Source organism: Sphaeramia orbicularis, unplaced genomic scaffold (genome assembly GCF_902148855.1).
Source record: "Sphaeramia orbicularis unplaced genomic scaffold, fSphaOr1.1, whole genome shotgun sequence".
Lineage (NCBI taxonomy): Eukaryota > Metazoa > Chordata > Actinopteri > Kurtiformes > Apogonidae > Sphaeramia > Sphaeramia orbicularis.
Window position 1 is genome coordinate 123,091 of NW_021941618.1, and position 14,014 is coordinate 137,104.

The 14,014-nt window shown below is 49.8% G+C and overlaps 2 protein-coding genes across 2 annotated transcripts; both read left to right on the forward strand.

Moving 5' to 3' along the window:
- Positions 1 to 387: 387 nt before the first annotated feature.
- LOC115416521 (proteoglycan 4-like) lies at positions 388 to 4,315 on the forward strand. The gene is made up of 5 exons (XM_030130305.1): positions 388 to 441; positions 787 to 948; positions 3,084 to 3,158; positions 3,212 to 3,659; positions 4,002 to 4,315. Exons 1-5 carry the CDS (start codon positions 388 to 390, stop codon positions 4,211 to 4,213), a joined length of 951 nt encoding a protein of 316 aa, XP_029986165.1. The 3' UTR covers positions 4,214 to 4,315.
- Positions 4,316 to 5,823: 1,508 nt separating this feature from the next.
- Positions 5,824 to 10,588, forward strand: LOC115416518 (E3 ubiquitin-protein ligase RNF183). Its single transcript, XM_030130302.1, has 3 exons — positions 5,824 to 5,994; positions 8,904 to 9,519; positions 10,163 to 10,588. The coding sequence occupies exons 2-3, from the start codon at positions 8,990 to 8,992 to the stop codon at positions 10,395 to 10,397; spliced, it is 765 nt and encodes a 254-aa protein (XP_029986162.1). The 5' UTR covers positions 5,824 to 5,994; positions 8,904 to 8,989; the 3' UTR covers positions 10,398 to 10,588.
- The last annotated feature ends 3,426 nt before the right edge of the window (positions 10,589 to 14,014 follow it).

Genomic DNA, 14,014 nt, shown 5'->3' on the forward strand with positions numbered 1-14,014 from the left:
AACTTCTATGTTTAAATGCGTTTTCCTTTTTGACATCTTGTTTGTTCAAATTTTTGTACTGTATACTAAAATGTTTTCAATAAAGTTGGGAAAAAAAAAAAAAAACAGTCCACATGCGCGGGCACGGCGCTTCTAAGAATGTGCACGGCGACGTTCCAGTAAACCACGCCCACTGCCGGCGTAACGCTTGTTCAGTGAGTCTCGTGTCAACAGGAAGTGTGCGTCTGCCTCAGATTGTGCCGTTTCTTCTGTTTTTACCGGATAAATCCTGTTTAAACTCACAGTTTTAATCACAGACTCCAATTCGATGGCGTTCTTACGGTTTTAATTACCGTCTTTCTTTCGTTTTCGTCCTTTTTCGTCGTGTTCTCCGTCAGTTTTTCAGTCATGTCGGATTCAGGGACCTCCGGAGAAATGAGCACCGGCCAGTTAATTCAGCAGGTACACGGACCGTGAACGCATCATCCTGTTGGGGTTCAGTTTACGTTCATTTCAAATCTGGATCAACTTTCAATCATTGCTTTAGTTTTTGGATTTAATGTGAAACATGACATAGATATGTCCATTTTTAATGTTATTATTATTATTATTAGTAGTAGTAGTAGTATTTGTTGTTGTTGTTGTTGTTGTCCAGTCTGGTTCTGATCTTGGACAACTTTCATCACTGTCATGTCTTTAATTTCTGACCCATGACTTGGTCAGTGAATGTGTCATTACTGCTCTGACCTGTGCTTTGTTTTGGTGTGAATGACCTTTGACCTTTTGTCATGTTGACCTGTTGTTCAGCTCATCCAATCAGCTGTGTCCGTCCTGCAGGTGGCGCTGCTGCGCTGGCTGTCCTCCCAGTCCAATGAAGACCTCCAAGTCCTGACAGCAGTGACCGGGGTCCGGGTGGCCAAGGACCTGCTGGACCGGGTCAGCGGGCAGAACCAGGTCCAAGCCTACAAGGTATCAGAGCTGGACTCGGGTCCACAATCCACATCCAGAACTGACCCAGATCCATGGAGGATAGGGCGTCTCAAAAATCCCTTTTCTCTTCAGATCACGGTCTTATTTAAACCAGTTAATCTCCAACATAATAATAATAGCCCCCCCCCCCCCCAAAACATTTCAGCAAAATCCATCAACGTTTGACCCCCCCCACTGCAAAGTATGAAGGGCCCATCAAAAAATGTCAAAAAATGCTGCTTTTAACTGCATTCCCATGCTGAATGGATCCTAAAGTGCCTGAAGTCCAGACCTCCACACTGCGTCAGCTGTGGGACCTGAGTCTGCTGTGGAACTAAAGCCACGTTTCCACTACGTGGAACCGGCTCAGCTCGGCTCAGTATTCCCTCAGACCGTTTCCATTCCAGGATACTACTGACTTTCCAGTACCTGGTCGTCATAGCGATGCGGCACGTTATTTCTGTGTTGTCTGCTCAGAGTTGCTGAAAACTCACTCGTTGCCTGTTGTCTGGTCTGAATGTTTCCGTCTTCCACCACAGACTGAAGCTCCTGGACCAACCCTGGTCTAGTTTATCTGTTCTCATGTGGATTAATGAACCCACAGATTTACTGTCCACTAACACATGTTTACGTAAAAAGGCGGGGCACAGAAAACTGTCTGACCAATCAGTGGTCTGCAGTGTTTACACGTCATGGTTTAGTATCTGGTCCCCAGTCCTGGAACCTCAGCAGAGGTGAGACCAAAAAACTAGTACCAGGTACCAGATTTAAGGTCCTTTTTCATAATGGAAACGCAAAAAGGCCGAGTCGACTCGGGTCGACTCGGGTCGGTACCACACAGTGGAAACGCGGCACAAGTCTGTTTGATCCAGAAGGACCAACAGAAACCAGAGCACCCGTGGCAACACAACTGTAGTACAGAGAACTGACTCAGAGGAGCAGAGGACAGACCTGGAACCACACAGAAGGACCTACACCAGGACAAGGGGGTGGGGCCTTTAGGCCATGGGGGCGGGGCCTTTGGGGGTGGAGTTTACATGTTCTCCCTGTGTCTGTGTGGGTTCTCTCTGGTCCTGTGGCTCCTCCCACCATCCAAACACATGTTCTGATAGGCTAACAGGTTCATCTAAATCCCCCACAGGTGTGAATGTGACAGTGTGTTTGTCTGTATATGTTCAGTCTGGGATGAACTGGTCACATGTCCAGGGTAAACCCCGCCTTCAGCCCTGTGTAGCTGGGATAAGCTCCGCCCCCATGACCCTAGTGAGGATAAAGCAGGTTCAGAAAATGAATGAATGAATGTGTGGTAGCTGTCTGTGTTCTGCTGCTGCAGACAGGTGTTCAGGACATCCCAGATGATGCCAGTGCACCCATGGATGGAGCCCACAGAGGGAACAGGGTTCCACAGAGGGAACAGGGTTCCACAGAATCAAACTACCAGAGTTTAAAAGAATGAAATGGAGCAGAAGCTCTAGCGTCAGTCACATGTGAGTTAAGTGTGCAGTGCACATGTGTAAAAGTCTGTCCAGATGATCAGAACCATGTCATCATTAATGTCTTCTTAAATCTTGTATTTATCTTTGTTATTTCAGCGTTCATCTGTATTTATCTGGAACTCAAACCTGTATTTTACTAAAAGGGGGTTTAGAAAATAGATATTGTGTTCAACTAGATTTACTGTCCTCAACTTCTTTCTATGTCCAGTTTTTAGCCGATAATTGAGTTATTTGACTTAAAATCCCCTTATTTTCACTTCTATCTCAGCTGATACAAAAACCTGTGGAGGTGATTTTACAGGGACGCTGGAAAATACCAGAAAAAGACATTTGTGGACACTTCAGACCTGATTATATGGGATTTTCTGGGTTAAAATCAGTGATTTTGCCGTTTTTTGATGGGCCCTTCATACTTTGTGGTGGTGGGGGGGTCAAACGTTGACGGATTTTGCTGAAATTTTTGGGGGGGCTGTTATCATGTTGGAGATGAACTGGTTTAAATAACATCATGATCTGAAGAGAAAAGGGATTTTGGAGACGCCCTACTGTAAGACGTCAGAGTCTGGTTGTTTTTGTGGTGGTTTTGGTCGGGGTACGGTGTCCCTCCAGGTTCATGGCGTCTGGTGTCTTTTTTCACAGACTCAGTGCGTCCTCGCTGTCGCAGACTTCGTCCGTCAGAATCCCGGTGCCTCCCAGGACCAGATCAACGCTGAGGTGGAACAGAGGGTCCAGACCTTCGCAGCCCAGGTCAGAGCCCTGGAGGATAGACCGCTGTTCTGAGGACCAAGACCACAGAAGAAGAACCATCAGACACCACAGAAGAAGAACTATTAAACACCACAGAAGAACCATCTGACACCACAGAAGAAGAACCATCAGACACCACAGAAGAAGAACTATTAAACACCACAGAAGAACCATCTGACACCACAGAAGAAGAACCATCAGACACCACAGAAGAAGAACTATTAAATACCACAGAAGAACCATCTGACACCACAGAAGAAGAACCATCAGACACCACAGAAGAAGAACTATTAAATACCACAGAAGAACCATCTGACACCACAGAAGAAGAACCATCAGACACCACAGAAGAAGAACTATTAAACACCACAGAAGAACCATCAGACACCACAGAAGAAGAACCATCAGACACCACAGAAGAAGAACTATTAAACACCACAGAAGAACCATCAGACACCACAGAAGAAGAACCATCAGACACCACAGAAGAAGAACCATCAGACGCCACAGAAGAAGAACCATTAAACACCACAGAAGAACCATCAGACACCACAGAAGAAGAACCATTAAACACCACAGAAGAACCATCAGACACCACAGAAGAAGAACCATCAGACGCCACAGAAGAAGAACCATTAAACACCACAGAAGAACCATCAGACACCACAGAAGAAGAACCATTAAACACCACAGAAGAACCATCAGACACCACAGAAGAAGAACCATTAAACACCACAGAAGAACCATCAGACACCACAGAAGAAAAACCATTAAACACTACAGAAGAACCACCAGACACCACAGAAGAAAAACCATCAGACACCACAGAAGAAGAACCATCAGACACCACAGAAGAAGAACCATTAAACACCACAGAAGAACCATCAGACACCACAGAAGAAGAACCATTAAACACCACAGAAGAACCATCAGACACCACAGAAGAAGAACCATTAAACACCACAGAAGAACCATCAGACACCACAGAAGAAGAACCATCAGGTCTGAACAGACAAACATGACAGAAGAAGGAAGTGACTAAATATGGGGCCTTATTTGATGGTGATGGTTCAGTTTGTTTGTTTGTTTTCTGTTCAGTTAAAATAAAACTGTTTCTGAACCAAACCTGTGACTGAGTCTGAATTAGCATGTGTCCTCTGTGTCCTCTGTGTCCACTATGGCCACTCTGTCCACTGTGTCCACTATGTCCACTGTGTCCACTATGTCCACTTTGTGTCCACTGTGTCCACTCTATCCACTCTGTGTGAACTCTGTGTCCACTGTGTCCACTCTGTCCACTATGGTCACTCTGGACACTGTGTCCACTCTGTGTCCATTATATCCATGGTATCCACTCTGTGTCCACTATGTGTCCACTCTGTCCACTATGTGTCCACTCTGTGTCTCTTTCTCAGTTTGACTTTCAGGGTTTATAAAACCACTCATCCCTGTTTCTGGACTCAACTCCAGGTCCAGTTCTGTCCTCTGCTGGTCTCGGCTGTCCTCTGCTGGTCTCGGCTGTCCTTTGCTGGTCTCTGCTGTCCTCTGCTGTCCTCTGCTGGTCCTGCACAGACCTGTTTATTTAACCCTCTGGTATCCAGGTGTGCCTTTTACGCACACTTTGCACTTCCTGTTAAAAAATTTCATATTATTTTTCACAGTTTAAATCAGGTTAGAATTCAAAAGTTGTTCATTTTTACATGATCTTTAAAATTCTGTCCACCAACTCAAATGTGCACATTGTAAACAAAAGAAAATGACCAGACTAGCATCTGTCTGCCAAGTGTGCCTAAAACGCACTATTTCTAACATTTGATCTGTATGATTAGGACTGAGCTGGATTTACAGAAATAAAATCAAATTAGAGCTGAAAAATAAATCAATATATAATATTTAATAGTTTGATTCATAGGTGTGCATTTTACGCACACTTGGTGACAGACGCTAGTATTTTTGAACATTTGACCTAGCGCCAAAAATAATAATAATGCAAATTAACCAGCGTTGGAGTTAATCACTGACATATGCCAGGATGAAAAAATCTAATAATATGTGATCCACTTTATATGGAATAGATTGAAAAAAAATTTTTTTGTGTGTTTTTTACATTAAAAAAATGGTTTGTTTCCATTACAAACACAGCATTTAAAGGGTTAAAAATGTGACAGTTATTGAGTATTTGGTATTTATATTTACAGCTCAAGCTGATGAAATTGAAAAAAGTGCAAAAGAATTAAAAATAAACTGCATGAAAATTTTATTGACATTATTGCACAAGTGTGTGAAAAAGGCCCAGTAGGTGTTTAGTCAGGGCCTTGGATGGGACACCGGAGGGCTGATGTTTAAAGTGTACAAGTGAACCTGCTTCACTCACACTCACTCACAGAAGGCAGTAATGGTGCTTCTACAGGGTTAGCTGTATTTAATGAAAGTTATGAGTGTCTAAATAAACACCGGTTCTGTTGTGATCTGTTTCCGGTTCTGTTTCCGGTTCTGTTGTGATCACAGGCTGGTCCTCAGGTGTGTCCGTGACCACGCCCCCCCCCCCCCCCCCCCCCCCCGCACACACACACACACAGGTGCACAGCTGATCTGATGAGCGCGAGCCTCATTTCACTGACTCCGCCGTGTTTTCCTTGGATCCGTTCCACGCCTGAGACCCACAACCCAGAACCTGATCCGGAACCCGGTCCAGAACCCGGAGCCCGCTGCAGAAACCGGAGTTTTTCCCGTCTGAGGACCTGGACCTGGACCTGGACCGGATCAGATCAGATCAGGGTCCGATCTGGACCACATGACTCCGGTAAGTTGGTTTACAGATGAAACAGGTCCAGAACCAGATCCGAACCGGGTCCTCCAGAACCGGCTCCGCGCGCGTCTGTCCGGTATCCGGTAATGAGAGGGTTAATGTTCAGACTGAACCGGACCGGACCGGACCGGGCCGACATGACTGTGTTTGACAGTACTGGACTGATGGGACAGAATGAGGACAGAGTCAGGATTTAAACCCGGTCTAATTCAAACTAAAGCTGAGACTAAAGCTGAGACTAAAGCTGAAATAATTCCCATTAAACAACACTGTTAGCCCAGTGGACGTGACGTAGGTATGACGTCATGTGGTCCCTCTGTCCAAACCGCAGCTGCTCTAGTTCCTCTTTTATTTCCATATGAACCGAATGATGCTTTGAATATTATGAATGTATGAGTCAGGTTAAGAGGAACACAAACACACTGTTATCACAGCACAGGTCACATGACCCACAGCACAGGCCACATGACCCCACATGACCCACAGCACAGGCCACATGACCCACAGCACAGGCCACATGACCCCACATGACCCAGAGCAAAGGTCACATGACCCCACAGCACAGGCCACATGACCCAGAGCAAAGGTCACATGACCCCACAGCACAGGTCACATGACCCACAGCACAGGTCACATGACCCACAGCACAGGTCACATGACCCTACAGCACAGGCCACATGACCCACAGCACAGGCCACATGACCCACAGCACAGGCCACATGACCCACAGCACAGGCCACATGACCCCACATGACCCAGAGCAAAGGTCACATGACCCCACAGCACAGGTCACATGACCCACAGCACAGGTCACATGACCCACAGCACAGGCCACATGACCCAGAGCAAAGGTCACATGACCCCACAGCACAGGTCACATGACCCACAGCACAGGTCACATGACCCACAGCACAGGTCACATGACCCTACAGCACAGGCCACATGACCCACAGCACAGGCCACATGACCCCACAGCACAGGCCACATGACCCACAGCACAGGCCACATGACCCCATGTGACCCAGAGCAAAGGTCACATGACCCCACAGCACAGGTCACATGACCCCACAGCACAGGTCACATGACCCACAGCACAGGTCACATGACCCCACAGCACAGGTCACATGACCCCATGTGACCCAGAGCAAAGGTCACATGACCCCATAGCACAGGTCACATGACCCCACAGCACAGGTCACATGACCCCACAGCACAGGTCACATGACCCCACAGCAAAGGTCACATGACCCCACAGCACAGGTCACATGACCCACAGCACAGGTCACATGACCCCACAGCACAGGTCACATGACCCACAGCACAGGCCACATGACCCACAGCACAGGTCACATGACCCCACAGCACAGGCCACATGACCCACAGCACAGGTCACATGACCCCACAGCACAGGTCACATGACCCACAGCACAGGTCACATGACCCACAGTACAGGTCACATGACCCAGAGCAAAGGTCACATGACCCCACAGCACAGGTCACATGACCCACAGCACAGATCACATGACCCACAGCACAGATCACATGACCCCACATGACCCACATCTAAGGTCACATGACCCACAGCACAGGTCACATGACCCCACCTGACCCACAGCACAGGTAACATGACCCACAGCACAGGTCACATGACCCACAGCACAGGTCACATGACCCTGCTGCTTCTGCCACTGGACTACAGTCTGCTCCATCTCACAGGTTCTCCAGGTTCTTTCATTTTATCAGATTTTACAAAACAAACAATATTAGTGAGAACATGAAAAAAGGAAGTAAGTGGGTTCTGTGTGTATGTGTGTGTTCTAGGCATTCTGTTGTCTTGTGTTCTAGGCGTGCCATTCTCCTGCTCTGGGTTCTGGCTGTCATTTGCTTGTGTAAATAGAACCATGTGTTCTGTGCAGGAGAACATGAGGATGTTTGTTTGTTTGTTCTTGGATCCAGATGAAACTGACAGAGGTTCTGTTAGGGTTAGGAACAGGGTTAGGGTTAGTTCCATTCAGTCTGGACCTCCTGACTTCTTCAGAACCTTCACCTGTTCTCCATCTAAAACCGACCCACAGAACCTTCATGGTTCCATGTGTGTTCATAGAGAACCCTAACCCTTAACACCTAACCCTTAACACCTAAGCCTTAAGCCCTAAGCCCTAACCCTAAACCCTAAACCCTAAACCCTAAACCCTAAACCCTAAACCCTAGACCCTAGACCGTAGGGTCCAGCCCCACAGAGGGGTTAGGGTTAGTGCCCTTCCATTCAAACTGATCACCTGACCTTAAGGCTCTGTTCCAGTTTTAAAGTCCACTCTAAAAGACAGTGGACGGCTGTGGGGGGACCAGAGGACCGGGGTGGTCTGCACCAGCTGAAGGGGTTCTGGGGTGGTCTGCACCAGCTGAAGGGGTTCTGGGGCGGTCTTCACCAGCTGAAGGGGTTCTGGTTCTGGGGCAGTCTGCGCCCACTGAAGGGGTTCTGAGACACACCGACAGAAACAGAATGTCAACGGGAGCACCAGGACACTATGGGGGGCGTTTGGAATGAGAAAGCTGAAGGGGGACGCTGAGACCCAAATGGGGCAGGGGCATTAGTCTGTATGAGTATAGAGCAGCATGACCATGGCCAGTCTGTGCCCCTCTCCAATCTGTGCCCCTCCCCTCATTCCTCTGCAGTATGCTGCGGCACTTATTGAGCTACAACCACCCCCCACCCCCCACCCCCACCCCGCCCGGTGGATTTTTTTTTTTTTTCCAGTGGTCCTGCCCACAGCTTCATGGGGGGATGGTCCTGCCCACAGCTTCCCTTCAGACCATCAGTCGGTTTAAATGCGTCTCATTTGCAGATAAATGTGCAGATCGTCTGCGTACCAGCTGACCAGGGTCTGCTTCTGTTCCCTCAGGTCGTGTTTGGGTGAAACCAGTGTGTCCGTCTTTGTCTTCACCCTCTGGTTCTGAGTCCTTTCCTGGTCCTCCACCTCAGTCCATCATGAATCCCTACAGAAACCAGAACCCGACCCTTCTACCCGGTCTAGATCTCCAGAGCTCAGATCCTCAGATCTCGGTCCAGTCTGCCGCCGTCCTCCAACGCTTCCAGACGTCCTCCAATCAGAACCGGGCGCCGTGCTCCTCAGAACCCGCCCCAGGGTCCGAGAACCCGTATCCGACCCCGGCGCCGGTCTGCCAGGTGTCGGTCATCGTCCCGTCCAGGTGCTCCGAGGACCTTCCGGACCTGGAGTGTTCCGTCTGCTTCAGTCAATTTAACAACATCTTCCGATGTCCCAAGATACTCCTGTGCGGTCACACCTTCTGCCTGGAGTGTCTGGCGCGGATCAACGTCAAGTCGGCCGAGCCCGGCGCCGTCCAGTGTCCACTGTGCCGCGGCCTCACGCCCCTGCCCACCCTCGGCCCGCCCAAGCTCACCACAGATGCCAACGTCCTGTCCTGCCTGCCCGCCGCCATGCAGAGGGTCTACAGCGTCCGATTTCTGCGCAACGAGGGCAAGCTGCAGGTCAAGAGGTCAGTCCGCACCGGACACATAACAAAAGACACCAAACTGGGGTTAAAGGTCGGACAGGAGGTCAATAAACACAGGTCAAGAGGTCAGTGGACACAAGAAGAAGAAGAAAGAACATGCAGGTCAAAGGTCAAATGCAGGTCAAAGGTCAGGAAATGACAAACCATAAAACCCCGTTCTTGACCAAATCAAAGGTTCAGGTCTGGGGTCTAACCTACCTGGTCTGGGTCTGGGGTCTAACCTACCTGGTCTGGGGTCTAATCTACCTGGTCTGGGGTCTAGTCTGGGTCTGTGGTCTAACCCTAACCCTGGTCTCTGTGGTCTTCCTGGTCTGGGGTCTAACCTACCTGGTCTGAGTCTGGGGTCTAACCTACCTGGTCTGGGGTCTAACCTACCTGGTCTAGGTCTGGCGTCTAACCTACCTGGTCTGGGTCTGAGGTCTAGTCTGGGTCTGGGGTCTAACCTACCTGGTCTGGGTCCGGGGTCTAACCTACCTGGTCTGGGTCTACCCTACCTGGTCTGGGTCTGGGGTCTACCCTACCTGGTCTGGGTCCAGGGTCTAACCTACCTGGTCTCGGTCTGTGGTCTAACCCTGGTCTCTGTGTTCTAACCCTAACCCTGGTCTCTGTGGTCTTCCTGGTCCAGGTCTTCAGGGGACCAGCGCTCCCTGGCATCCCTGCGGTCGGCGCGGCACTCCCTGGATGTGGGCGTTCCCAGTTCAGCGGTCAGGGCGGGCTCTGGCGGCGTGGGCGGGGCTCTGTTCAGATTGACGGGTCGTCCGGCCTGTAGGGCCTTCCTCCTGACCTCAGTGGTGATGATGATGGTCCTGCTGCTGGGGATCATCATCTTCATCTTCACCTTCAGAGACAAGCAGGTCTGACCGGACCTGCACTTGGACCTGGACCTGGACCCAGACATGGACCTGGAGCCGGTCTGGGTTTAGGTGGAGCCAAATGAGCCCAGACCCAGACCCAGTTCTGTTTGGTCTGAAGGTCCAAACCCTCTGACTTTTGGTCATGTGATGTAAACGGGTTTGGGGGTGGAGTTGGGGGCGGAGTTTGTCCCCCTGTGGGTGTGGCCTTTTTTATAATCTGTTTTTAATTCAATGTATTTATAAAAGTTTGTACTGGTTCTATCTGGATTTAAATAAAAGTTTATATGGAATAAAGAAAAGGAATTGGACTGTTCCAAACCCTGTTCCTAACCCTGTTCCTAACTCTGTTCCTAACCCTGTTCCTAACCCTAACCCTGTTCCTAACCCTAACTCTGTTCCTAACCCTGACCCTGTTCCTAACCCTGTTCCGAACCCTAACCCTGTTCCTAACCCTGTTCCTAACCCTGACCCTGTTCCTAACCCTGTTCCTAACCCTGTTCCTAACCCTAACTGTGTTCCTAACCCTAACCCTGTTCCTAACCCTAACCCTGTTCCTAACCCTGTTCCGAACCCTAACCCTGTTCCTAACCCTGACCCTGTTCCTAACCCTGTTCCTAACCCTGACCCTGTTCCTAACCCTGTTCCTAACCCTGACCCCGTTCCTAACCCCGTTCCTAACCCTGTTCCTAACCCTGTTCCTAACCCTGTTCCTAACCCTAACCCTGTTCCTAACCCTGACCCTGTTCCTAACCCTGTTCCGAACCCTAACCCTGTTCCTAACCCTGTTCCTAACCCTGTTCCTAACCCTAACTCTGTTCCTAACCCTGACCCTGTTCCTAACCCTGTTCCGAACCCTAACCCTGTTCCTAACCCTGACCCTGTTCCTAACCCTGTTCCTAACCCTGACCCTGTTCCTAACCCTGTTCCGAACCCTAACCCTGTTCCTAACCCTGTTCCTAACCCTGTTCCTAACCCTGTTCCTAACCCTGACCCTGTTCCTAACCCTGTTCCTAACCCTGACCCTGTTCCTAACCCTGTTCCTAACCCTGACCTCGTTCCTAACCCTGTTCCTAACCCTAACCCTGTTCCTAACCCTGACCCTGTTCCTAACCCTGTTCCGAACCCTAACCCTGTTCCTAACCCTGACCCTGTTCCTAACCCTGTTCCTAACCCTAACCCTGTTCCTAACCCTGACCCCGTTCCTAACCCTTTTCCGAACCCTAACCCTGTTCCTAACCCTGACCCTGTTACTAACCCTGTTCCTAACCCTAACCCTGTTCCTAACCCTAACCCTGTTCCTAACCTTGTTCCTAACCCTGTTCCTAACCCTTACCCTGTTCCTAACCCTGTTCCGAACCCTAACCCTGTTCCTAACCCTAACCCTGTTCCTAACCCTAACCCTGTTCCTAACCCTGACCCTGTTCCTAACCCTGACCCCGTTCCTAACCCTGTTCCTAACCCTAACCCTGTTCCTAACCCTGACCCTGTTCCTAACCCTGTTCCTAACCCTAACCCTGTTCCTAACCCTGTTCCTAACCCTAACCCTGTTCCTAACCCTGACCCTGTTCCTAACCCTGTTCCGAACCCTAACCCTGTTCCTAACCCTGACCCTGTTCCTAACCCTGTTCCTAACCCTGGTCTTAACCCTGTTCCTAACCCTAACCCTGTTCCTAACCCTGACCCCGTTCCTAACCCTGTTCCGAACCCTAACCCTGTTCCTAACCCTGACCCTGTTCCGAACCCTAACCCTGTTCCTAACCCTGACCCTGTTCCTAACCCTGTTCCTAACCCTAACCCTGTTCCTAACCCTGTTCCTAACCCTAACCCTGTTCCTAACCCTGACCCTGTTCCTAACCCTGTTCCTAACCCTAACCCTGTTCCTAACCCTGACCCTGTTCCTAACCCTGTTCCTAACCCTTACCCTGTTCCTAACCCTGTTCCGAACCCTAACCCTGTTCCTAACCCTGTTCCTAACCCTAACCCTGTTCCTAACCCTAACCCTGTTCCTAACCCTGACCCTGTTCCTAACCCTGACCCCGTTCCTAACCCTGACCCCGTTCCTAACCCTGTTCCTAACCCTGTTCCTAACCCTGTTCCTAACCCTGTTCCTAACCCTGACCCTGTTCCTAACCCTGTTCCTAACCCTAACCCTGTTCCTAACCCTAACCCTGTTCCTAACCCTGTTCCTAACCCTAACCCTGTTCCTAACCCTGACCCTGTTCCTAACCCTGTTCCGAACCCTAACCCTGTTCCTAACCCCGACCCTGTTCCTAACCCTGTTCCTAACCCTAACCCTGTTCTTAACCCTGTTCCTAACCCTAACCCTGTTCCTAACCCTGTTCCTAACCCTGACCCCGTTCCTAACCCTGTTCCGAACCCTAACCCTGTTCCTAACCCTGACCCTGTTCCTAACCCTGACCCTGTTCCTAACCCTGTTCCTAACCCTAACCCTGTTCCGAACCCTAACCCTGTTCCTAACCCTGTTCCTAACCCTGACCCTGTTCCTAACCCTGTTCCTAACCCTAACCCTGTTCCTAACCCTGTTCCTAACCCTAACCCTGTTCCTAACCCTGTTCCTAACCCTGTTCCTAACCCTGACCCTGTTCCTAACCCTGTTCCTAACCCTAACCCTGTTCCTAACCCTGTTCCTAACCCTAACCCTGTTCCTAACCCTGTTCCTAACCCTAACCCTGTTCCTAACCCTGTTCCTAACCCTGACCCTGTTCCTAACCCTGTTCCTAACCCTTACCCTGTTCCTAACCCTGTTCCTAACCCTGTTCCTAACCCTGACCCTGTTCCTAACCCTGTTCCTAACCCTTACCCTGTTCCTAACCCTGTTCCGAACCCTAACCCTGTTCCTAACCCTGTTCCTAACCCTAACCCTGTTCCTAACCCTAACCCTGTTCCTAACCCTGACCCCGTTCCTAACCCTGTTCCTAACCCTAACCCTGTTCCTAACCCTGTTCCTAACCCTGACCCTGTTCCTAACCCTGTTCCTAACCCTGTTCCTAACCCTAACCCTGTTCCTAACCCTGACCCTGTTCCTAACCCTGTTCCGAACCCTAACCCTGTTCCTAACCCTGACCCTGTTCCTAACCCTGTTCCTAACCCTAACCCTGTTCTTAACCCTGTTCCTAACCCTAACCCTGTTCCTAACCCTGTTCCTAACCCTGACCCCGTTCCTAACCCTGTTCCGAACCCTAACCCTGTTCCTAACCCTGTTCCTAACCCTGACCCTGTTCCTAACCCTGACCCTGTTCCTAACCCTGTTCCGAACCCTAACCCTGTTCCTAACCCTGTTCCTAACCCTGACCCTGTTCCTAACCCTGACCCTGTTCCTAACCCTGTTCCTAACCCTAACCCTGTTCCTAACCCTGTTCCTAACCCTAACCCTGTTCCTAACCCTGACCCTGTTCCTAATCCTGTTCCTAACCCTGACCCTGTGCAGCCTGTGTTGTTGATCCTGTCTCCATGACAACAGCATGTCTTTGTTTGGAGTTTCCATCACATACTTTAATGTAATAATCACATTCCAGAAGGAGGAGGAGAGAGAGGAGGAGAAGAAGAGGAAGAAAAAGAGGAGAAGAGGAAGAAGAGGAGGAGAGGAGGTGGAGGTGAGAGAG